Below are 27,087 nucleotides of genomic sequence, written 5' to 3'. Positions count from 1 at the left end.
CCTCAAACAAGGTTGAGGACAGCTCTGACCGTCACATCCAAGGTCACCATCGCACTCAATTTCTATGCGACTGGATCTTTTCAAGCTGCAACAGCAGACATCTCAAACATCTCCCAGGTCGCCATGCATAGCTCCATCAGTCAGGTGACAGAATTCTCTATAAAAGGAGGAGGGACCACATATCCTTCCCAATGAGCAGGGAGAAGCAGTTGGAGTGGCAGACCGGACTCGTTAGGATTGTGGGCTTCCCCAGAGTTCAGGGCGCCATAGACTGCACCCATGTCACATTGAGCGCGCCACAGAACAATCCCGAGACCTTCAGAAACCGCAAGAGATTCCACTCCCTCAATGTCCAGCTGGTGTGCAACCACAACTGCAAAAACATGCCCGGTATCCTAGCAGCAGCCACGGTGCTTTCATCCTGCGCCAGACCGATGTGCCAGGCGTTTTTGCTGCGCCAAACCAACATTGCGGTTGGCTCCTTGGAGACAAGGGCTACCCATTCTGCACTTGGCTGCTGACTCTGCTTCGCAACCCCAGGACTGCTGTGCAGCATCCGATAATAACTCTTATTCAGCCACCAGGTGCATCATTGAGCAGACCATCGGAATCCTTAAACAGAGGTTCTGTTGCCTGGATCGTTCTGGTGGAGTATTGCAGTACTCGCCTGAGCAGGTCGCCACATTCGTAGTCGTCTGCTGCATGCTTCACAACCTGGCAATCATGAGGGCACAACCATTGAAGGACGAGGCAGCAGTACCACCTGAGTAGGAGGAGGAGGAGGAGGAGGAGGAGGACGACAACGCGCAGGAGGAGGAGGTGGCACAGAAGAAGGACCAGGATGCGGGTCGGCGGCTACACAGGAGGTGGCGTCGCCATCCGAATCCTGCAAGGGAAGTGCTAAACCTCTCATTGCTGCTCGTTTCCGCTGAGATAATGCGCACTTTACTCTTCTACTATGCATCTCCATCGGCAAACCAATGAGCCCTTTCACACATCATTGCCCACAGTGAAATGAGAGATCTGCACAGATATTGAAACACAAAATAAAGATTTATTACACTACAAATAATGGATCCACAAAACATACACATTCTCACGCTTGTGCATTTCCTTATAACCTCTCTTACGTATCCCTATTCTGGAACTATGCTGCAGTGTCTCCCCTGTGGCTGCATCATTGCTCTGAGAAGGCTGCTGTGTTTCTAGTGTAGAACCTGCAGATGTCCTTCACCAGCTCTGGCCCTGGAAGGGCCGGCTGCAGACTGGGCCACATCATCCTCGGCGCCTTCAATCGGAATTGGCTGGAGCAATTCCAAACTTGGCAGCAATGGCAGAGTGGCAGGTCTCGGCTCAGGAGTGCTGTGATCCTGAGAGAGCACATCAGGATCCTGATCCGAGGAGCCTGTGCCACTCCCCCAGGGCAGCACCTCACCATCACCACCAATGTGCTGGAGCACAGTTCGGTGGGGTGACATGACACCGGAAGGCAGCAGTCAGATCTCGCGTGGCATCCAGCTGAGACTGCATGAAAGCAGACACAGTCGCGATGCCACCAGAGACGACAGGAGTAAGACACTCTGTGGCATGTTGCCCAGAGTGCATGAGAGCATTCTGAGCTTCCAGGGCAGTGGCCATCCTCTCCAAAGCAGCACTCAGACATTCGTTCACTTGCACCTATGTTGTAACGACAGCTGCCATATCGTCCACAACACGTAGCTTCACAGCTGGATCCGCACGGGAGTCTGCCAATCTGGGAGTCCACCATCGCCTGCACACTGGCAATGATGGGCTCCATGGTACGCACAGAGCTGTCCACAATGCGGGAGGCAGACTCCTCCATGCTCCTGACCACTTGCGACAGGCTCTCGGGCACTCTTGCCATTGCCCCAACATCTGAGAATGCATAGCCTCAATTCTTCTTTCATAAGCCCCAACATTGATGGGCTCGTCTGAGTCCTCTGCAGCAGAACTCACATGCAAACTCGTCCCCTTGGAGAGATGACACATGAGGTTCCCTTGGCCTTTAACCTTGCTGAAGCCCGCTGAGCCCCAGTGCATCACCCAATGCAGACCCCTCTGCTAAATCCAACTGTCCCAACCGCATATACCCAGTATCTGAGCTGGCACGTGCGAGTGTAGGAAGCAGTGACGCAGTGTTGGCAGCTCTGTCCCCCTCTTCCTCATCCTCAGTGGACATGCTGACAATATCTGCAATGGGCTCATGGGTGTCCTCCTCAGTATGGCTTCCACTTGCCTCAAGGGTGTCCTCCTGACTATGGCTCCCACTCGCCTCAAGTGTCTCGGCCTCGTTCTGGCTCACACTCGGGGTCTCATCTGCAATCATAAATGGCACAAGGGCTTCTGTCAGGGTGCACCATGCAGCAGGCAACTTGCACACGATCATAACCAATTGCCTGGTCGGCGCGTAGACTTTCCAGGAGAGATGACATTAAAGGAAGGCCTTCACTTACCGATGCTGTCCCCAGCGGGATCCACACAACCGACAGCCACAGGGAAGGCAACATGTGGGCCCATTATTCGCTGCACCCTTTCTTCAATATCACTCAGCAGCTGGATATTGGCCTCACCCCCACCAGTCTTCTGTTGCTTCAAATGGTTGTGAGATACCTTGGCCTGCAAAGCAAAGAAGGGTTGCTGAGCAGCAGTGTCATGAGGCCTCGGCAATTAGTGCACCTGTGGGTCCATTACATGCAGGTGTAACTCTGACATAAAAGGGAGCCTACGTTGTGAGTATGCACACACATATACAGGCCTCACCAACAAATGGTCATTCAGTGACTATATGGTGAAGGTGGAAAATAAGAGGTGAAGGAGAGGCTGGCAGATGGAAGGTGAGGAGTTGGGGGAACATGTACTCACTTTCATCAGTCAAATGATGTCGTTCAGCCTTTTGCGGCATTGGATGTTGGTATGGTCATGAATGGAGGTCCCCAAAACTTCCAGAGCGATCTCTCGCCACGCAGTCACAAAGATGGTGCGAATAGGTCTGCCAGTGTCTGGATAGAGAATGCGCCTCCTTCCTTCCCTCCACAGTTTGGACCAGAGTCTCAATTCCACATTCGTGAAGTGACTGGCCCTCCTTGAACCTCTTGCAGTAGCCATTCCTTCTCAAGCAACAGAGACAGACTCAATGCTCAGGGCCTAGCTGCAAAACCTGCCCTTTGAGAAGGCCAGGGAGCAGCTGTCTCGTTATCAGCAAATCGGCAACAGCTGAATTTTGCGGCCCAATTAACCACTCCACACCCACACCGCTGCAAAGAGCCTATTCCCGCACCATTCTTTTCTTTCAAGAAAAATGCTGAATTTCCCTCTAATAGCCGCCGCATCCATTGCAGCGGTAATGAACGGTAAAAAGCGGTCGGTGCCTTGTTTCGGGCGCTGGGCAATTTCGGCCCCCTTATATTTCAGCTGTGGTCTAACCAATGTCTTATACAGATTCATGATCATGTCTTTGCTTTTGTATTCAATGCCTCTGTGTTTAATATGCAGCAGTGTATTTGCCCTTTTTATGGTCTCTGCACCCCAGACATCTTTGTTCTTTCACTCCACTGAGAATTCTACAGATTAGGATATATTTACATTTTGTGTTCATTTTCTCAAAATGTACTACTTCGCATTTATGTACAATTAACTGTATCTACCAAATGTTTGCTCTAACCTAGTTATGTCCTCCTGCAGTCTCACAAATATTTTGTCAGTCTACCATACCCCTTTAATGTGGTTTTACAGTCATCAACACTTACACTGTCCACTTATCCTGAACAGCTGTCCATATTTTTTATTTAAGTTCATTCTGGGATGTGGGCGTCACTGCAAGGCCAACATGTATTGCCCATCCCTAACTGCACGCGAGAGGGTGGTGGTGAATTGCCTTCTTGAACCGCTGCAGGCCATGTGTGAAGGTACTCCGACAGTGCTGTTAGGAAGGGAGTTCCAGGATTTTGATCCAGCAACAATGAAGGAACAGCAATATATTTCCAAGTCAGGATGGTGTGTAGCTTGGAGGGAAATTTGCAGGTGATGGTGTCCCCATGCACCTGCTGCCCTTGTCCTTTTAGGTGGTAGAGGTCATGAGTTTGGGAGGTGTGCTGAAGAAGCTGTAGTGAGTTGTTGCAGTGCATCTTATTGATGGCACACACTGCCGCCACGGTACACCACTGGTTGAGGGAGTGAAGGTTGAAGGTGTTGGATGGGGTGCCAACCAAGCAGGCTGCTTTGTCCTAGATGGTGTCGAGCTTCGAATGTTGTTGGAGCTGACTCATTCAGGCAAATGGAGAGCATTCCATCACATGCCTGACTTGTGCCTTGTAGATGGTGGAAAGGCTTTGGGGAGTTAGGATGTGAGACACTTGCCGCAGAATATCAGCCTCTGAACCTCTCTGTTTGCCACAGTGTTTATGTGGCTGGTCCAGTTAAGTTTCTGGTCAATGGTGATCCCCAGGGATGTCAGGATCTTGGAGAGCATGCAGAGGTTTATTAGCGTGAATATGACTTTGACAATGGAATGATTTTAGCAAGCTAAACCCTTTCCACATTGAATCGAACAGTGAATTAGATAAATAGCCAGCTAATCTTTTTTTGATGGTACTGGTTAAGGAAAGAATGTTGACTGAGACATGAGGAGGATTGCCAGCTCTTTAAATAGTGTCACAGGATCTTTTACTTCTACCTGAGCCGGTAAGCAGGACTTCAGTTTAATGCTTCATCTAAAAGTTGACATCTCTGACAATGCAACACTCCCTCAGTACAGCACTGATTGGCCTGGATTACGTCTCAAATCCTGGACTGAGATTTGAACTCACAGCATTTTGACTCTTGAGGAGACCGTGCACTGCCAACTGAGGTAAGCTGGCACTAAATATTGTCTATATGACAACATTTTATTTTCCATTTGTCACATTTCCTTCATGTTTAGAACAAATGTCATCATCCTTCCAGATGTCTGCTTATTCCACTTCCAGTCAGTTCTAGATTGCATTGGCCTTCAGCAATTGCTTGCTCTCTACTAAATATTTTTGCCATTTTGTCCTCCTAACTTTCAGAAATCACCTTACGAATAGCACACTCCACTTGTGCTTTCACCAAACTGAGAGCAGCAAACATGTATATTAAATGCTTCAAACCATAAACATGTTTATAAACCTGAAAAAATAAAGTGGCAAACTATGCCAACAAAGCAAGTGGAACTAATGTAGGTAATCAAAATCTGTGAACTAATCAAATGTAACAACTCAAAAATAGTTAAGTCACTGGGAATGCGTACAGTCATACACAGCAAGTAGAATGGATTCAAAAGGGCAAGTTAAAACATTGTAAAATCAAAATAGTTGTTTTAAAAATGCCATGTATTTACTATACAGTAAACACTGCCTGCTGTCATTTTGCATGCTTCTTTTATGTAGTTGACCTTTGTACAAAGTTGCATCATACAGGCAGTATAAGTAAAGTGACCAAATGAATTGGCTATAATATGGAGTATGCAAATGACTATTTTATAGAATAAATTTTACATTGATTGTAATTGAAACAAATTCAGGACAACAAAAAGTGGCTGCAAGAGAGGTGACTATAAGTCAAAATATGAATTTGTATTGCTTTCAAATAAAATTGAAAACCAAAAGGTTATTGAAATATCCTTCCCTAACTAAAGAACAAATCAGGTGACAGCTATAAATTAAACACCAACCCAAATACATTTAAAAAGCTAAGGAAGTTATTATCCCCACAATCAATTAAAGTCTACGATACAATCTGTATTTTTAGTTACACAAATTTCTTCTGATTATGAAGAGAGTCATGCTGTAATCGCCCTGTGCAATAGCTTCAACTTATTTATCCATTCATTTATATAAAGACTAGCTGCGTATAAAACAAATTAATTATTTACTGCAAACATCTTACACAGACCATCAAATTGGAACAAAAAAACAAGAACAAAAAATATAAATACTGTAAACTCTTCATTTCAAATTCAAATGTGCACCAAATGATACCAGTTTTGTGATGAGGATGATATTGTATTAGCTTGTGAACATTTAATTGGATTTCAATTTACTTCTAATAGGTTTAGAGTTTCCCTAACCTGTTTTTCTGGCGCTCTCACCCAAGGTGCGCCGTTTTTGTCCGCCTCCAAGTGCGCCGAAAAAAAGACATCGGTATTCTGGTCGCTCCCCAGCCTCTCTTCGGTCATGGCGCAACGTGGCCCAATGGATTGGGGCGGAGCCAAGTCCCGGGGCTGAAAACAGTGCTGGGACCTCTGCACATGCGTGCTAGAGTCTGCACACGTGTGCAATAGCTCCTGGCAGGCCGAATCTGAGTACGTGCTGCAGGCTGTGTGGGAGGGGCCCAAAGCACACCGTCCCTAGCCCTGGCCAAATGGACTCCCTCATTAGCAGCCCGCTGTGTTCCCTAAGATAGGACTTCTATTTTTTATTTGTTATTTACTGATTGATTTTGGTGCTTTAAGTGCAGAATTCCTTCTATTTTTTATTTATTAATTGCTTATTACTTAGGTCTTGGTGCTTTAGGTGCAGGATTCCTTCTATTTTATTTGTTAACTAATTGCTTATTACTTGTTGTGCTTTGTTTGGTGCTTGGTGGTGCTTTAAATGTAGCTACTCGCGCCAATTCCTTAACGCTAGGTAAGGTTTTTCTGTGCAGACAGAAGTGGCAACATACGCTGGCCTAAGTTAATTAGAAGCAACTATTTTCTGGCCAAATGCCTAAAACAGGGGTAAGTGGCTGACAACGCCCCCTTTTGAAAAAAACCTAAAAAAAAACCTAATTAACTCACTTACACTGGCGCAAATTAAATGGCCAGAATTGCAACTAAAAAGATAGTCCAGAAAAATCAAGTTGCTCCAAAAAAAAAAGGAGCAACTCCTGCGGAAACTTGGGCCCAATAAGTGTATCCAGGAAATAACTCTAGGCACCATAGTTTGCTGCTGTAGCTTTACATATAATTAATATAGTTTTTTTAAAACACCAACAAGCCATATTCTTATCAAGCCACAAAGTACAGAATTAAACTTAATAATTCTAGTAAGGATTTAAGTGTAAGCAATTTTTAATCCATACCCAGACTCGTGTAGGTTTCTCTTGTAGTGCTGAATGTTGACGATGAAAATGTTTTTGCATAGAATCGTAGGCTTTTGTCCTAAAGAAAATGAGTACAATGCATCATTTTTAAATCACTGAACATTCTATCACCTTTCTTTGCATGTAGAATGTACCCATCCAGTAAAACTTGAATAGTTTAAATTTACTTTATAGCACTGAACAATTCAAGCTGGGCAATACGGAGTTTCTCAATTTAAAAGGTATGTGGTTTAAAAGCAATTTCAAATCAATCAACAACTGTGTAAAGGGGAATGAATTCCTATTAAAAGCACTTCTACATAAAAGCATTTTTTTCTTTAAAAAATTAAACTTGCTCTAAACAATAAGCAGCAACACAAGCATTTGCAGAATCTTAAATTATACCAAATGTAGAATAATTTGGATAGTTTGATGATTTTTTTTAATATCAAAACATTTTACAAATTCATCATTTTTGGTTGTGTACAGTGACAACTCCTCACTTTCAAGTATCATTATAAAAACCCTGCTAAATGTAAATAGTTTTCCACTTAAGCCTGATCCACTCTCACCCCAAATACCTCAATTCCTTAGCCATTTTGCTCTTAGCCCAGGAGACATGTGACAGCAGCCTGTGGAGACAACTCTTCTCATTTTCTTTCTCCATCACCCTAATTGCCTCTACTCAATACCTTGCCAGCATAAGATAGAGATCAGTAATTCAACAAAAAGAAAGTTTTGGGGGTAACTTGCATCTCTCCAATCTATGGTATTGCACGTTTGTGACCCTGTGTATAATATCCAATTCTCTTTAATGTAGCATGTGAACGGGATAACAAAATAGCTAAATTTCTTCTGATATCCTTAATTATTTTACACTTTAACATTGCTGCTGCTTTCCTCATATCCCATTGCATCTTTTTTTGGCCTTCTTCCAAGTGCTTCAATTTTCTAACATTCTCTGCAATGGCAACTTATCCTTGCAGATTTCTAAACGTCCATCTTACTACAGATCATTAAGTGTTGCATTAAAGCAAATATTCAAATATGCGTGCAGCTGAAACATTTTCTCCTATGTTTTTGTTTGATATTAAAAGTAATTTCTCCACGTGAAAGGTGATAAATGTCTGGAATAATCTACCAGGCAGACTTTAGTGACATGTCAGCAGATAGATGCTAAGCTGGAGCTAGAATACTAGCGTCACAAGCTTCAGTAGTCCAAATGGCCTTTTCTCATCCTAGAGTTCTTCTCGTTCTTCTGAAGGCTTGCTTTAGGAACGGAAGAGCGAGCGACCGGGGATACACATTTTTTTCTGAAAATCCAAGTTTTTAAATATTTGGATTCCAAGTTATCTTAGAAAGACAATCATTGATCAATAAACATCAAGGTTTATTTTTAAAAATCTTACTGCATTCCTAAACTTATAATGTTTAGTAAATTGTGATGAGAGTGTTTATTTTTAATTTATTACACTTAGCGTAGCGTCTGGATCTGAAAGAGCTGTTGCAAGGTATTTGCGGAGAGTAACCCAGCATTCACAGTTCAATACATCAGATGGAGGAGCACAGCAGAGGGTCTGCAAAGCCTCTCTTCGAACCTAAAAAAAATTGAATTTCAATCAATTTCTGATAAGATAATTAAGTATTAGAAATTTTAACCATGAAGATAAAGAACATAAGAACATAAGAAATAGGAGCAGGAGTAGGCCTTTTGGCCCCTCGAGCCTGCTCCGCCATTCAATAAGATCATGGCTGATCTGATCATGGACTCAACTCCACTTCCCTGCCCACTCCCCATAACCCTTTATTCCCTTATCGCTCAAAAATCTGTCTATCTCCGCCTGAAATATATTCAATGACCCAGCCTCCATAGCTCTCCGGGGCAGAGAATTACATAGATTTACAACCCTCTAAGAGAAGAAATTCCTCCTCATCTCAGTTTTAAATGAGCGGCCCCTTATTCTGAGACTATGTCTTCTAGTTTTAGTTTCCCCTTTCAGTGGAAATATCCTCTCTGCATCCACCTTGTCAAGCCCCCTCATTATCTTATATGTTTCAATAATATCATCTCTCATTCTTCTGAACTCCAATGTGTATCGGTTCAACCTATCTTCAAAAGTCAACTCCCTCATCTCTGGAATCAACCTAGTGAACCTTCTCTGAACAGTCTCCAATGCAAGTACATCCTTCCTTAAATACGGAGACCAAAACAGTATGCAGAACTCTAGGTGTGACCTGACCAATACCCTGTACAGTTATAGCAGGACTTCTCTGCTTTTATAGTCTATTCTCCTTGCAATAAACGCCAACATTCCATTTGCCTTCCTGATTACTTGCTGTACCTGCATACTAACTTTTGTGTTTCATGCACAAGGACCCCCAGGTCCCTTTGTACTGCAGCACTTTGCAATTTTTCTCCATTTAAATTATAATTTGTTTTCTATTTTTTCTACCAAAGTGAATAACCTCACATTTTCTCACATTATACTCCATCTGCCAAATTTTTGCCCACTCACTTAGCCTGTCTATATCCCTATATAATAAAGCAAAGCAATATTGAACATGTATATGTTAACCACTAAAGTCTTAAGATCTCTTAGGAGTAAGTTGCATGCATTTATATGGGTAACTGAATGGTTGTGTAAATAATGTCCTGCTAATTCAGACTGAATAGAGGAAGCTTGCTAAGAAAAGGCAGCTTTTCCAGTGCTATAAAACTGAACTGTTTATTTTGCTAGTTTTTTTCTAATTGGTGAAGCCAGTGAAAACATTAATTTATATAGTCTATTCTTCGCCTGCCACAACTACAGAAAAGTACTCAAGAAATAGTGACAACTGCAATAAAACAGTGGACATCTAATAAATCGCAAAGAAGAACTCTCACCTCCTTTGGCTGGCTGGGATCCATTCTTCCTACTATAATCTGCAACTGTTCCTGATTCATAAATGTGTAGCTCTGCAGTAAAATATTAAATTATACTGAACAACATTTTCTATTACTTACAAATACATCTTAAAGACCTTAGTTTACAAGTGCTTATTGTTATAAAGTTGTTTTATTGACTACATGTGATGAATCAAAGCAATCTTTCATACAGCATGGAAACCATTGGTTCCTTCACCAGTAAAGGCCTTCCGGTTGCTATGTATAGTGATAAAAATCCTTAAGCTTGTAAATGTATATTACCCCTCAGTATATATTTTTGCACCAGGGCTTATGGTAACTTTCATGAAGCTTCTGTAATACATATATGCACATCCAATTTATAAGACATTTCAGATTCTTGTTCATTAAGATTCTTGTAATACTTGTGTAATAGGAATCTAGCCAGTCCATTATTTAGCATCAATGCAGTACAGATTCGACCTGCAAAATCCAGAGTTCGGGAATCCAGAATCTTCCAGAATCCGGACACCGGGCCGAACCGTGGCGGTGTTGTCCAGAAACCGGAAAATGTTCCAATATCCGGACACCCCCCGCCTCAGCGAACCGACTTCGCCCCGGCCAGACTCCGCCCGCCCCAAATTCGCGGGGCCCGACCTCGCCCCAGGCCCCCTTCCTCCCCTTTCCGACCCCACATACCTCAGGCCAGACAAGGAACTCCTCCATGGCGGCAGAGCCCTGCCCGAACACTTCCTCAGTGGCGGGCCCCGCCCGATCAGGTCCTCGGCCGCGGAGCCCTCGTCCGAACATCTCCACGGCGGCGGAGCCCCACCCGAACACTTTCACGGCGGTGGGACCCCGCCCGGCGACCCAAACAGCTCATCGACGAGCAACCCCCCTGTCCCCACCCCACCGTCCCCTTTCTAACATTCCGAAATCGAGAAATACCCAAACCTGGGCTCGGGTGTTTCCGGATTCGTGACGTCAGAAAGACGTTCCAAAATCCGGCAAAACGCAAAATCTGGAACGGCCTCAGGAAGGCACTGAGCTCCTCGAGTATCGTCGCCAAGAGCATGCAGAAATTAAGCACTGGCAGCGGAAGGAGCGTGCGGCAAACCAGGCTCCCCGCCCACCCTTTCCCTCAACGACTGTCTGTCCCACCTGTGACAGAGACTGTGGTTCTCGTATTGGACTGTTCAGTCACCTAAGAACTCATGCTAAGAGTGGAAGCAAGTCTTCCTCGATTCCGAGGGACTGCCTATGATGATGATTAAATTTGAACAAACTTGTGTGTCTTTCATTGCCTTCATTATCATTTTTACATACAAGTAAAAGGTCCCAGCCTTTCTCAAAAGCTGGGGCTTCAAATTAATCCTTTTGGCCAGAGATGTGATTCCCAGCTGAATTTGAATTGTGCAGTTTGAGCACAAGATGTGGACCTAATTTCGCAAGATGTTGTCCGTATTATTCAGTCACCACAACTGATGGGATAATTCTCTTTAGCTTCTTGCACTTTCTGCCCAGTAGCTTTTTGGCAAATAATTTTCAAAAACAAGAGAGCAAGTTTCAAAAGCTATAAGGTAACATTTATAATGGGCCAGAAATTACTGTAATGGAGCTTCTCACAGCAAATGACATCAATTGAAATTTTTTATCTCACCGTTCACATCGCTCTATATTTGCGCTGCAAATTGCTGGAAAGTCAAAACGATAATGGTGTAATATCAATGTCGCTTCTGAGACCTCATGAACATCATGCCCAATGGTTTATCTCCTTAACCAAAGAAAGAAAAGGATAGACAAAGAAACAGAGCGAACAACAGAGAAGGAAATAGGATGAATTAGAGTCAAATTAAATACAGAAGAAAAAATAAAGGGCTCAATTTTGGCCAGGAGTTGTTCCGTTATATTTTGGAGTAGGCTGCTTTTTTTGGCGGAACTTAAAAATCCCCAGTTTCCCCAATCAATTTGCACCAATATAACTTTTTTAGATTTTTACGTTTTTTTTTAGATTTGTTCTTTTTTCTCAAAAGGGGGCGTTACCAGCCACATAAGCCAGTTCTGCTCATTTAAGCAACTTTGGCCAGCTAATAGTTACTCCATTTCTACTTAGGCCAGCATATGCGGCCACTGCAGAAAAGCCTTGTGGAGAGTTAAAGAAATCGCGCAGGTAAGTACATCGGAGGCCATTCGGCCTGTGATAGGGGCGGGAAGTGGAGAGGACCTGGACCTGAACCAACCAAGCCTTACCCTTAGCAAAGTTTGCAAGCAAAGACTATTAACAATTCTATAAGAAATAAAAAATTAAAGTCCTACCTTCAACTTCAAACTGCAATTCACCTTTCTGCACTCGGCCCAGGAAGACAGTGGGCCGGTGCGGGAGGCCACTCGGCCTGGGCTAGGGGCGGGACAATGCACCGGAGGCCACTCTGCCTGGGCTAGGGGCGGGAGCGAGTGAACTGGCCCACATTGGGATTCAACGGAGAGGCTGCAAGCAAATCAACGGAGAGACTGGGGGTGGGGCGGGGGGAGAGGGAAGGAGCTGGCAGGCATCGACGGCCACAGAGAGGGAGACGCTGCAATTCGAGATAACAGCAGTAAACACAGTTGAATAAATCAACAGGGAACTTTGATTCAGTAAAAGTAGAAGTGGCTTTTAATTTCCATTACAGAGCTATATCCGAATGCGAACATATGAGTTCCCTCCCCTCCTCCCCGTCAATATCAGGGCCTTTAACATAGAAGCATAGAAACATAGGAATTAGGTTCAGGAGCAGGCCATTCAGTCTTTCGAGCCTGCACCGCCATTCAATAAGATCATGGCTGATCATTCAACCTCAGTACCCCTTTCCTACTTTCTCTCCATACCCCTTGATCCCTTTGGCCGTAAGGGCCATATCTAACTCCCTTTTCAATATATCTAACAAACTGGCCTCAACAACTTTTTGCAGTAGAGAATTCCACAGGTTAACCACTCTAAGTGAAGAAGTTTCTCCTCATCTCAGTCCTAAATGGCTTATCCCTTATCCTTAGACTGTGACCCCTGGTTCTGGAACTCCCCAGCAACGGGAACATTCTTCCTGCCTCTAACCTGTCCAATCATGTAAGAATTTTATATGTTTCTATGAGATCCCGTCTCATTCTTCTAAACTCCAGTGGATACAAGCGCAGTTGATCCAGTCTCTCCTCATATGTCAGTTCTGCCATCCCGGGAATCAATCTAGTGAACCTTCGCTGTACTCCCTCAATAGCAAGAACGTCCTTCCTCAGATTAGGAGACCAAAACTGAACATTCCAGGTGTGGCCTCACCAAGGCTCTGTACAACTGCAGTAAGACCTCCCTGCTCCTTTACTCAAATCCTCTAGCTATGAAGGCCAACATGCCATTTGCCTTCTTCTCCGCCTGCTGTACCTGCATGCCAAACTTCAATAATAGATGTACCATGACACCCAGGTCTCGTTGCACCTCCCCTTTTCCTAATCTGTCGCCATTCAGATAATATTCTGTCTTCCTGTTTTTGCCACCAAAGTGGATAACCTCACATTTATCCACAATATACTGCATCTGCTATGCATTTGCCCACTCACCTAACCTGTCCAAGTCACTCTGCAGCCTCTTAGCATCCTCCTCACAGCTCACACCGCCACCCAGCTTAGTGTCATCTGCAAACTTGGAGATATTACTCTCAATTCCTTCATCTAAATCATTGATGTATATTGTAAATAGCTGGGGTCCCAGCACTGAGCCCTGCGGCACCCCACTAGTCACTGCATGCCATTCTGAAAAGGAAGCGTTTATTACGACTCGGCTTCCTGTCTGCCAACCAGTTCTCGATCACGTCAATACATTAGTCCCAACACCATGTGCTTTAATTTTGCACACTAATCTTTTGTGTGGGACCTTGTCTAAAGCCTTTTGAAAGTCCAAATACACCACATCCACTGGTTCTCCCTTGTCCACTCTACTAGTTACATCCTCAAAAAATGTAAGAAGATTTGTCAAGCATGATTTCCCTTTCATAAATCCATGCTGACTTGGACCGATCCTTTCACTGCTTTCCAAATGCACTGATATTTCATCTTAAATAATTGATTCCAACATTTTCCCCACTACTAATGTCAGGCTAACCGGTCTATAATTCCCTGTTTTCTCTCTCCCTCCTTTTTAAAAAAGTGGTGTTACATTAGCTACCCTCCAGTCCATAGGAACTGATCCAGAGTCAATAGAATGTTGGAAAATAATCACCAATGCATCAACTATTTCTAGGGCCACTTCCTTCAGTACCCTGGGGATTTATCGGCCTTCAATCCCATCAATTTCTCTCACACAATTTTCTGACTAATAAGGATTTCCTTCAGTTACTCCTTTTCGCTAGACCCTCAAACCCCTAGTATTTCCGGAAGGTTATTTGTGTCTTCCTTAGCAAAGACAGATCCAAAGTATTTGTTCAATTGGTCTGCTATTTCTTTGTTCCCAATTATAAATTCACCTGATTCTGACTCTGCAAGGGATCTACGTTGGTCTTCACTAATCTTTTCCTCTTCACATATCTATAGAAGCTTTTGCAGTCAGTTTTTATGTTCCCTGCAAGCTTCCTCTCATACTTTATTTTCCGCCTCCTAATTAAACCCTTTGTCCTCCTCTGCTGAATTCTAAATTTCTCCCAGTCCTCAGGTTTGCTGCTTTTTCTGGCCAATTTATATGCCTCTTCCTTGGATTTAACATTATCCTTAATTTCCCTTGTTAGCCACGGTTGAGCTACCTTCCCCTTTTTATTTTTACTCCAGACAGGGATGTACAATTGTTGACGTTCATCCATGTAATCTATAAATGTCTGCCATTGCCTATCCACTGTCAACGTTTAAGTATCATTTGTCAGTCTATCCGAGCCAATTCACATCTCACACCGTCAAAGTTATCTTTCCTTAAGTTCAGAACCCTAATCTCTGAATTAACACTGTCACTCTCCATCTTAATAAAGAATTCTACCATATTATGGTCACTCTTCCCCAGGGGACCTCGCACAACAAGATTGCTAATTAGTCCTCACTCATTACACAACACCCAGTCTAGGATGGCCAGCTCTCTAGTTGGTTCCTCTGGAGCATCCGCGATGCTGAGGATGTCGTGAATAGCACGTTTAGTGAGTTAGTCACACCGCAGGTAAAGGGTACACAGCCAGGTAGGGGATGGGTGACCAACAGGAACAGCAGTGAAAGGAAGGTAGTGCAGGGGTCCCCTGCGGTCATCCCCCTACAAAACAGATTCATCGCTTTGGGTACCGTTGAGGGGGATGACTCATCAGGGGAGAGCAGCAGCAGCCAAGTTCATGGCACCGTGGGTGGCTCTGCTGCACAGGGAGGGCAGGAAAAAGAGTGGGAGAGCTATAGTGGTAGGGGATTCTATTGTAAGGGGAATAGATAAGACATTTCTGCGGCCGCAACCAAGACTCCAGGATGGTATGTTGCCTCCCTGGTGCAAGGGTCAAGGATGTCTCGGAGCGGGTGCAGGACATTTTGAAGAGGGAGGGTGAACAGCCAGTTGTCCTGGTGCATATGGTACCAACGATATAGGTAAAAAACGGGATGAGGTCCTGCAAGACGTATTTAGGAAGCTAGGAGCTAAATTAAAAAGTAGGACCTCAAAAGTAGTAATCGCAGGATTGCTACCAGTGCCACGTGCTAGTCAGAGTAGGAATCACAGGATAACTCAGATGAATACGTGGCTTGAGGAGTGGTGCAGAAGGGAGGGATTCAAATTCCTGGAATGTTGGAACCAGTTCTGGGGAAGGTGGGATCAGGACAAACCGGATGGTCTGCACCTGGACAGGACCGGAACCAATGTCCTAGGGGGAGTGTTTGCTAGTGTTATTGAGGAGGGGTTAAACTAATATGGCAGGGAGACAGAGGGAAGTAGAATGGGGGCAGAAGCAAAAGATAGAAAGAAGAAAAGTAAAAGTGGAGGGCAGAGAAACCCAAGGCAAAAAGCAAAAAGGGCCACGTTACAGCAAAATTCTAAAGTGGCAAAGGGTGTTAAAAAGACAAGACTGAAGGCTCTGTGCCTCAATGCGAGGAGTATTCGGAATAAGGTGGACGAATTAACTGCGCAGATAGCAGTTAACGGTTATGATGTAATTGGCATCATGGAGACATGACTCCAGGGTGACCAAGGCTGGGAACTCAACATCCAGGGGTATTCAACATTTAGGAAGGATAGACAGAAAGGAAAAGGAGGTGGGGTGGCGTTGCTGGTTAAAGAGGAAATTAATGCAATAGTAAGGAAGGACATTAGCTTGGATGATGTGGAATCTGTATTGGTGTAGCTACGGAATACCAAAGGGCAGAAAACGCTATTGGGCGTTGTGTACAGACCACCAAACAGTAATAGTGAGGTTGGGGACAGCATCAAAGAAGAAATTAAGGATGCGTGCAATAAAGGAACAGCAGTTATCATGGGCGACTTTAATCTACATATTGATTGGGCTAATCAAACTGGTAGCAATGCGGTGGAGGAAGATTTCCTGGAGTGTATAAGAGATGGTTTTCTAGACCAATATGTCGAGGAACCAACTAGAGGGCTGGCCATCCTAGACTGGGTGATGTGTAATGAGAAAGGACTAATTAACAATCTTGTTGTGCGAGGCCCCTTGGGGAAGAGTGACCATAACATGGTAGAATTCTTTATTAAGATGGAGAGTGACACAATTAATTCAGAGACTAGGGTCCTGAACTTAAGGAAAGGTAACTTCGATGGTATGAGATGTGAATTGGCTAGAATAGACGGCGAGTGATACTTAAAGGGTTGACAGTGGATAGGCAATGGCAAACATTTAAAGATCACATGGATGAACTTCAATAATTGTACATCCCTGTCTGGAGTAAAAATAAAACGTAGAAGGTGGCTCCAACCGTGGCTAACAAGGGAAATTAAGGATAGTGTTGAATCCAAGGAAGAGGCATATAAATTGGCCAGAAAAAGCAGCAAACTTAAGGACTGGAAGAATTTTGTAATACAGCAGAGAGGACAAAGGGTTTAATTAGAAGGGGGGAAATGGAGTATGAGAGGAAGCTTGCTGGGAACATAAAAACTGACTGTAAAAACTTTTATAGATATGTGAGGAGAAAAAGATTCGTGAAAACAATCATAGGTACCTTGCAGTCAGATTCAGGTGAATTTATAATGGGGAACAAAGAAATGGCGGACCAGCTGAACAAATACTTCGGTTCTGTCTTCACAAAGGAAGACAGAAATAACCTTTCGGAAATACTAGGGGACCGAGGGTCTAGTGAGAAGGAGGAACTGAAGGATATCCTTATTAGGCGGGAAATTGTGTTAGGGAAATTGATGGGATTGAAGGCCGATAAATCCCCAGGGACTGATAGTCTGCATCTCAGAGTAATTAAGGAAGTAGCCCTAGAAATAGTGGATGCATTGGTGATCATTTTCCAACAGTCTATCAACTCTGGATCGGTTCCTATGGACTGGAGGGTAGCTAATGTAACACCACTTTTTAAGAAAGGGGGGGGGGGGGGGGCGGGGGGAGAAAAAGAGAGAAAACGGGTAATTATAGACCGGTTAGCCTGACATCAGTCGTGGGGAAAATGTTGGAAGCAATTATAAAAGATGAAATATCAGCACATTTGGAAAGCAGTGCTGGGATCGGTCCAAGTCAGCATGGGTTTATGAAAGGGAAATCATGCTTGACAAATCTTCTAGAATTTTTTTGAGGATGTAACTAGTAGAGTGGACAAGGGAGAACCAGTGGATGTGGTGTATTTGGACTTTCAAAAGGCTTTTGACAAGGTCCCACACAAGAGATTGGTGTGCAAAATTAAAGCACATGGTATTGGGGGTAATGTACTGACGTGGATAGAGAATTGATTGGCAGACAGGAAGCAGAGAGTCGGGATAAACGGGTCCTTTTCAGAATGGCAGGCAGTGACTAGTGGGGTGCCGAAGGGCTCAGTGCTGGGACCCCAGCTATTTACAATATACATTTATGATTTGGATGAGGGAATTGAGTGTAATATCTACAAGTTTGCAGATGACACTAAGCTGGGTGGCGGTGTGAGCTGTGAGGAGGATGCTAAAAGGCTGCAGAGTGACTTGGACAGGTTAGGTGAATAGGCAAACGCGTGGTAGATACAGTATAATATGGATAAATGTGAGGTTATCCACTTTGGTGGCAAAAACATGAAGGCAGAATATTATCTGAATAGTGGTAGATTAGGAAAAGGGGAGGTGCAACGAGACCTGGGTGTCATGGTACATCAGTCATTGAAAGTTGGCATTCAGGGAGATCTTACTGCAGTTGTATAGGACCTTAGTGAGGCCTCACCTGGAATACTGTGTTCAGTTTTGGTCTAATCTGAGGAAGGACGTTCTTACTATTGAGGGAGTGCAGCGAAGGTTCACCAGACTGATTCCCGGGATGGCAGGACTGACATATGAGTAGAGACTGGGTCGACTGGGCCTGTATTCACTGGAGTTTAGAAGGATGAGAGGGGATCTCATAGAAACATGTAAAACTTTGACGGGACTGGACAGGTTAGATGCAGGAAGAAGAATGTTCCCGATGTTGGGGAAGTCCAGAACCAGGGGACATAGTCTAAGGATAAGGGGTAAGCAATTTAGGACCAAGATGCGGAGAAACTTCTTCACTCAGAGAGTTGTTAACCTGTGGAATTCCCTACCGCAGAGAGTTGTTGATGCCAGTTCATTGGATATATTCAAGAGGGAGTTAGATATGGCCCTTACGGCTAAAAGGATCAAGGGGTCTGGAGAGAAAGCAGGAAAGGGGTACTGAGGTGAATGATCAGCCATGATCTTATTGAATGATGGTGCAGGCTCGAAGGGCCGAATGGCCTACTCCTGCACCTATTTTCTATGTTTCTATGTTTCAGCATATTGGTCTCGAAAACCATCTCTAATACACTCCAGGAAATCCTCCTCCACCGCATTGCTACCAGCTTGGTTAGCCCAATCTATATGTAGATTAAAGTCACCCATGATAACTGCTGCACCTTTATTGCACGCATCCCTAATTTTTTGTTTGATGCCATCCCCAACTTCACTACTACTGTTTGCTGGTCTGTACACAACTCCCACTCGCGTTTTCTGCCCTTTGGTATTCCGCAGCTCTACCCATACAGATTCCACATCATCACAGGGGTATGGAGAGAAATCAGGAAAAGGGTACTGAGGAAATGATCATCCATGATCTTATTGAATGGCGGTGCAGGCTCGAAGGCTGAATGGCCTACTCCTGCACCTATTTTTCTGTGTTTCTATGTTTCTATCATCCAAGCTAATGTCCTTTCTTACTATTGCGTTAATTTCCTCTTTAACCAGCAGCGCTACCCCACCTCCTTTTTCACAATCACTGTATTTCAGACACTTCTCGTTTTGCACGGTGTAGTTTCTGAAAAGTTCATATTGACCAGAATTCTGAATTATTCGTGCTCTGAGAAATGAGTGAAAACAGAAAGTCTAGTATCTTCTGTTGGATGAATTACTTATAAGAAGTAACCCCTAAGTGAATTGATGAATAACAAGAAAGCAAGATATTCTACCTCAGAAATTCGGTCGCGAAGACGCAAACAGCTCTTTAATGGCCGATTGCCAACTCGCAGACTCGCAGCGCTACTGCGCATGCGCAGATATCATCATTCTCCACTGCACATGTGCAGACGCCCGACACATTTTCCAGCGCAGAACGCAGGCTCCACTCCCCTAGTCAACTGGTCACACTGCACGACTGCAGTGAAGAGACCAGACAGCGGCCAAAGTTGCAACATTTTTTTCCGCCGCAACTCCGGTAAGTGCGCTGAAAAACGGGCTAGGCCAAAATTGTGCCCAAAGAGAGGGAAGAAAGAGAGTGAAAGGTAAAGAAAAAAATTAAGAACAAGCAGAATAAGAGGACATTGTAACCCAGTTGTGTTTGGGAATTATTGTATTGGTCCTTGATAGGTTAACAAGCAAATGACAGGGTAGATATACAAAATATACAAACATTCTTGACTTATGAAGTATAGAATCAGCAGCCCGCCACCCACCGCCCCCCCCCCCCCCCACCCACCCCTCCCCCCGCCACTACCCCCTCCATCATGATCAGGAACAGTGGAACTGCTTTCATGGAAACATTGGAGTTGAGAAACGAAAAAAGACCAAGCTCCATCAAATTCTCGTTCTACCAGCCTGGTAGATACATGATGCAATGATAATGGAGTTGTTAACTAATGATAGCAATCAATTTCTATCAATTAGTCTGCAACTGACCCAGAAATGACACAAGGAAAAAGCCGCATGAGCGCGCTTTGGGAACCATAGGTCCACAGTCACCTTTCTTTCCTCTCAATCATGCTATGCTTTGCAAATCATGTCTCAAATTACTCAGAAAATGTATCCCAAAGTGTTATTTTCTGAAAAAAGTCTATATAATTTGCATTTCTGTGTGTCGAAACAGCTCTACATCCAGAAAATCCTGGGCCTCAAGGTTGAGTATCATGTTAGGATCATGAATCTTGTCATTAATAGGGTCTTTATGACATGAATTACCAGCCTTAAATGGCTGAGGAGAGATTAATTTGCATTAACATAAATCCAGCAATTCCATGACAAGCCCAGAACTTTAATGGGGAGCCTCACAGCAAGATGGTAATTTGTTTAGTTTTGTCAAGGCTAACAGTGGAGCGGCAGAAATCGTTCAGCAATTTGTAGAGAATCAAACTCATGGTGTAGCTGTTCCTCACATTAAAATTCATGGTGTGTCATGAAATTGCTAGATTTATGACAAAGCAAATTAATCTCATCTCATCCATTTCGGGCATGTCGTAAGGACCCTGTTAATAATATGATTTATGGACCTGACATGATACTCCACCTGGAGGCTCAGGATTTTCAGGATGCATAGCTGTTTCAACACTCAGAAATGCAACTAGATAGATTTCTTTCAGAAAATAACATTTTGGGATATAGCATGAGTAATTTGAGACATTTTCCAGCAATTTCTGGCTCACTGAGTTTTTGTTTAAAAAAATGTCTTTGTGTGAGAGAGAGGCACAAATATAGTGAAAGACGGACAAGGCAGATTTGTTTCCTCATTTTAGGAGAGAAATTAGTTTGGAGTGAGGGGGCCTCGAGCCTTTGGATTCCACCCATGGAGATAGTCAATAGAAGTGGATGGAGGATTAAGGGTGAGCTGAGTGACAGTGGAGCAAAGGAGAAGGATACAGCGGTTGGCTGGATCAAAGAGGAAGAGGTGGAAGGGAGCAGGCAGTAGGATGGGGGAATTAGTAGTTGAAAGGTGAAGAGGTCGCAGACATAATGGAAGTGAGGGAATGGGAGGAAACATGAATGATTGGGAAGGAGATGGGAAGAGAGATACTGAGGCCACAATTTCCCTACAACCACCAGCCCAAACACAGTTTGCAGCCATTGGTGGCTCCTTTCCCCTCGACACCATGCCATATACATCAACAACTTGCACTTATAAAGCGGCCTTTAATGTAGTAAAATGTTCCACGGTGTTTCGCAGGAGCAATATCTGATCGAAGGTTTCAAGATATTAAGGGGAACAGATAGGGTAGATAGAGAGGAACTATTTCCGCTCGTTAGGGAGTCTAGGACTAGGGAGCATAGTCTAAAAATTAGAGCCAGACCTTTCAGGAGAGAAATTAGGAAACACTTCTACACACAATTGGGCCCAAATTTGGCCACAAGTTGCTCCGGTTTTTTTGGAGCAACTTGATTTTTCTGGAGTATCTTAAAAATCCCCATTCTGCACATTTAATTTGTGCCAGTGTAAGTGAGTTAGTTAGGATTTTTTTTAAGTTTAAAGTTTTTTTTTTAAAAAGGAGGCATTACCAGCCACCTACGCCTGTTTTGGCCATTTAAGCCAGTTTGGACAGCTAATTGTTGCTCCAAACTAACTTAGGCCAGCGTATGTGGCCACAGAAATCAGCGCAGGTAGCCTCCAAATGACAGTGTTATGATAGGAATGCTAGGTTTTTTTAAAAATCCCAAGCAGCGAGACTGGACAGGGTATAGGTGCTATCAGCCTGATTAAACTGAGTATAGGGTTTTTACAAGAATAAAAATGATCTTACAATGAAGGCTGAAGTAGTGGGGCCACTTAAGCAAGGGGATGGTTTTCTTTGTAGATAATAGATCAAGAGCACCAAAGCTCTCGCCGAATGGGTTCGTGTGCGGCATCACACCACATTGGATTTTGACTTCTGCAGCACCAAAGAATTGACCTGATTAGGTTTAGAAATTTAAAACATTAGACTTAACAAATAAAGCATGTCAAAATGTAAACTTAAATTTTGGTGTTCAGCATTGCGTAGTGTGACTCTGATAATTAGTAGTATTTTAGAAATCTATGCAGTAGTGGGTGAGCTGTAAGATACTGCAGATAGGGATTTTTTAGTAAAGATAGACTACTGGAAAATCTTTGAAGATTCTTTCTCTCCACCCACCTGCCCCCACCAACCTGTTTTTTGTAGCCCTCAGCGCGGGAAGGCAGCGGCCGCCGGCCTGTGCGGCAGGCCACTCGGCCTGGGATAGGGCGGGACGTGTTAGGTCCCACGCTGCAGGCATCATCATCATCATAATGGGAGGAGCTACTGCGCATGCGCGAACACTTTACTGCGCATGAGGACAGCTGCCAGCACTGTTTTCGGCACAGGGCTGTAGCTCCGGCCCCCACTCCACGAGAAATGCCGCGCCAGGACCCGGGACACACAGCAGAGCGGCCAGAATTGTTAGTAAGTTTTTTGGCGCCATTGAGGATTCAGGAAAGAGTAAATTTAAAAGCAGCATTTTGAACTCTTAATCTCCAGCTAGTATGCAACCACAATAAAATAATGCAGTAGAATGCACCATTTCCTGGGAGCTCTTATTAATGTCTTCATCTCTACCTCCCTTATTTGCAGGGGAAGCCAGAATAGAAACAGGGTCCTAAGAGACCATGGGCTAGAATTTTGGGTTTAAGCGATTTCGCCCGTTTTCGGGCGATAATTGCGTCAAAATGTTTTTTTTAACCACTGGGTTACTGTTACAGCCAGAGCTCGCAAAATTCGGCTAACGGTGAACAACGTTAGCGATAGCTATAAATCCGCCATTGCACAACTGAGTGTGTGTGCCGGAGCCAAAATTTGCAAGCAAATAAAAACCAGACCTTATGCGCATGCGCAAATTTTTTTTTTTGCATCTTTTTTTCTTCTTCCCGTGCTTCTGGTAAGCTGTCTGGGAGCACCTGCGCATGCGCAGTACACCCAGAGCTGAATTAGCCATTTTTAGATTTAATTCACAATGGAAGGAGATGGGAGCAGGCAGAGAGCCAGAAAGTTGAGCAGTGAGGCAAACGAGGCCCTTGTCATTGCCGTTGAAAGGAGATGGACAGAATTAAACAGGAGGGGTGCAAGTAAACTCCTCCCAACAGTTTTTCGTAGACCCACACACAGTGCTGCAAGAGGTTTAATGACCTTTGCAAGCCAACAAAAATAAAAATAGAAACTAGAGTCTGGATTCATCGGGGTGGAACCCAGTCACATCCGTCCGGCACTCCGCGCGCGCACTTGTACACGACTGCGCCATCTCGTTACTTAACTTAGAAATCTGACACACTATTTGTTCTCATGTTGTTCGTATAGGTAAGCTTAGTGTTGCACCTTATTTGTCATGAATGATCTTTACACATTATTAAGATTGCTTTCTGAAATTTTAAAAGATGTTTCTGCACTGTGATGTCTTCTTCATGAACCACGTGCAACTTCCAGGGCCATTAAAGAGAGGACTATATTAAATGCACACAGTATGGTATAAATGCTTTGGTGGCTATCTGTGTGTGCCACAAGAGCACATGGGCCCTCTGGTAACCATTCCCATCGTCATCTTTGCAGGGAAAAATGTCCCACAACCGCCGGGAGCAGCGGCGGAGAGGTAGCGGTCCACCCCGAAGCGTGCCTCTGACAGACATCGAGGAAAGAGTGGCTGGTCTGATCGGTGCCTCAGGTAAGGCAACTGCCAGTGGGGATGCTAACCGCCCCAGTTTGATAGTGAGGGTAAGTCCTGCATACTCCCCGGGCTGGGTTGGGGCAATGTGATGTAGTGTCTGTGGACTAGGGTTGGGGCAATGTGATGTAGTGTCTGGGGACTAGGGTTGGGGCAATGTCAGCAGTGTCTGTGGACTGGGGTTGGGGCAATATCATGCAGTGTCTCTGGACTACATATAATGGAGTAGCGGCGGTCATTCAAATGAGCCTGTGCTATGTAACCTTACTCATGCCACCCTGCCCCCTCCCCTGCTGCTAACCACTCATCTGTTGTTTTCTATTTACAGATGAGGAGTCACATGCGCTAAATCTTTCAATGAAAGCCTCCACCTCAGGCCGTCAGGGGAGGAGAAGGATGAGGGTAAGGACGAGGAACTTGAAGGAGAGGAGCGGACTGAGCAGCCTACTCTGGGGGAGGGGGGGGTGGGGGTGGGGAGGCAGATGCACTTGACACTTATTTTTCCTCCGGACAGCAGCTAGTCAGAGAATGAAACATTCTCGGGCTTTCATCCATCCAAGGCCCCGAGTACTAGTGGCGTGCAGCAACACACTCCCGGGGTTGAATCCCATATGCCATCTCTCCGGAGGGCGAATAGGCAAAGCCGGTCTGCTGACAGACAGGCAGACGCATAACCGGACATGGTGGTACTGTTCAGGGAGAGTGTCCAGCTCATCCGACAGCTCCTAGAGTTATTGGGTACGATTCCTGCAAACATCGCAACACTATCTACGAATATGACAGAGGTCGGGTTGCAGATTGTCCGTGCGAGCCGCGAAACTTGCGAGGCTGTCAATGCTCACATGCAATTGATGGCCTCCATCTGTGACACTGCAGTGTCACACCCAGACCCACATCACCTGTGAGTGGCGACGCCGAGCAAGAGGCTTGCCACTCAGAAGCCAGGCCTTCCATACCTCGAGCTTCTCCAGTGGACCCATACATGGCGTCTCCATTGTCTCTCCCCCCAATACAGCAGGACTCTGGCTGCCATGCTGCACGAACTCTTGGTGCCAACTTGGGTAAGGTCATGATGAGAGGGTGGGGGGTGCGTGGGAGGGGGGTTAGGGTGAGGGGAGAGGAGACAGAGTAAAAGATGTTCGGTGCAGGGGTTGTTGTTTTGTTGTTATTTTATAAAAGTTTACAAATTCTGTTCCAGTTCAAATTTTATTTAAGTTTCAAAATTATGTTCAACAAGTTTACAATGTTTATCCAATTCTTTTGTTCACCTTAGCCATTTCTGTGTAGTGTCTCATTTGCAGAATAAGAGTGGGAATAGTCAACATGGTGCGATCGAGTCGCCAGGCAACAGTCAAATGTGTCGTTCACCCTTAAAGCAAAGCATTGAATTATGAGCTGCCGACGCAAGGCTTTTGCAGTGGCGAAAGCTGCACGAGGCCTCCCCTGTGGTGGTGGTGGCATGGGTTCCTCGCCAGGCTCCTCGTCCTCCTCCCCTCTCTCCTCAGGTGGTCCTGCAGTCCCCATTAGCAAATCCTGTCCCCTCATGATGGCTAAACTGCGTAGCATGCAGCACACCACAATGAACTCAGAGACCTGCTGAGGGGAGTATTGCAGGCTGCCTCCAGAGTGGTCCAGGCTGCTTAAGCACACCAATTGTCTGTTCGACGATGTTGCGTGTGGCTATATGGCTCTCATTATAGCGATGCTCGGCTTCTGTCTGATGGTTCCGGAGGGGGGTCATGAGCCTGGTGGAGAAGCCGTAACCTTTGTCCCCCAACATCCAATTCTGGCCTTGTCGTTGACATTCAAACAGGCATGAGACATTTCTCTCACGCAAGATGAAAGCATCATGGATGCTCCCTGGATATTGGCATTTACTGCCATGATGCACTGAGTACAATTGCAGACGATCTGTACGTTCATGGAGTGGAATCCCTTTCGGTTTCGGTTTCGGTAAATCTCTGGATTGAATAAAAGGTGCTTGCAGGGCGATGTGCATACAGTCAATGGCACCCATAACCTTGGGGAAGCCAGCAATTCGTCCAAAACCTACAGTCCTCTCATTCTGGGCCACCTTGGTCATTGGGAAGTTTATGAAGTCCATCCTGCATGTGTCCAGTGCAGTAGTCATCTGGCAAATGCAGCAATGTGTAGCATACTGCAAGATGGAACAAACGTCCTCTGCTGATGTCTGCAAGGAGCCGGAGGCACAGAAGGCAAGTGCCGCAGTCACCTTCATCTCACCGGCAGTGCTGTCCTGTTACCGCTGGTAGGCTGCAGGTCTGCCTTTATGAGCTGGCATATCTCTGTGAGCACCTCTTTTCGGAAGCGCAGCCTTCTAATGCACTGTGCCTCAAAGAGCTGCAGGTATGAGCGATGTTGCCTGTAAACTTGTGGGGGTTAAGGCCTCCTCCCCATATGTCTGCGACCTCTTCGATTAAGCTCAAAATGATCAATAAACCTTCTTCTAGCTCGACACTGCATAGAAAAAGTAGCCAGGAATAATGGCTGACAAAGCAAAGCCCCCATTTTTTTTAATGTCCTTAAATATCCTTTAAAACAAACTATAAACTCACATAAAACTTCACTGTGTGAAACGCAGCCTTCTTCACCAAATCCTTTTATGCACTGAACTTCTGCTCAGTTTTTAAGATGGTACCATTAGCGTTGGGTGTGCCCTGGGTCCGACTGATTTTTTCTGGCAGGTTCCCGGGCAGACATTAAATCAGGCGATATCGCTGAGTTTTCCGCTCAGAGCGATAGCACAGCATTGCACACCGATTGACGTCATCCAAATGGTGAAAACATCGGGCCGGTGCTAGCACCGCCGCAATACCACTGTTGAAATTTCCGCCCGGGTACAAAATGTTGTGCAACTCGTTTAGCGCCCAAAAAAGTCGTTTTTGCGCTTCGTCCAGGCGAAAAACTGGTCGCAAACCTGTCGAAAATCTAGCCCCAAGGGTATGCTCTGTATCCAATGCACAAGACATCTTTGTACCAACATGAACAGAAGCAGAACATGGGTGTAACAAAGTTCATGCTACAAACAGAATAATTATCAAATATACCACTGGTAGTTTAAAAC

At 44.8% G+C, this 27,087-nt stretch overlaps 1 protein-coding gene across 2 annotated transcripts in view; it reads right to left on the bottom strand.

The window, feature by feature from the left end:
- tbc1d32 (TBC1 domain family, member 32) overlaps window positions 1-27,087 on the bottom strand; it is a 454,803-nt gene that overhangs the window by 380,640 nt on the left and 47,076 nt on the right. For both annotated transcript variants that reach the window (XM_070885302.1, XM_070885303.1), the window contains exons 5-7: window positions 9,986-10,057; window positions 8,574-8,699; window positions 7,102-7,180 (exon numbers count right to left, since the gene is read on the bottom strand). In XM_070885302.1, coding sequence (XP_070741403.1) covers window positions 7,102-7,180; window positions 8,574-8,699; window positions 9,986-10,057 — 277 coding nt within the window. The remainder of the gene's footprint in view (window positions 1-7,101; window positions 7,181-8,573; window positions 8,700-9,985; window positions 10,058-27,087) is intronic.

This window comes from Pristiophorus japonicus, chromosome 7 (assembly GCF_044704955.1).
Source record: "Pristiophorus japonicus isolate sPriJap1 chromosome 7, sPriJap1.hap1, whole genome shotgun sequence".
In the NCBI taxonomy this organism is placed as follows: Eukaryota; Metazoa; Chordata; class Chondrichthyes; family Pristiophoridae; genus Pristiophorus; species Pristiophorus japonicus.
This window is presented reverse-complemented; position numbering and strand designations above follow the sequence as displayed.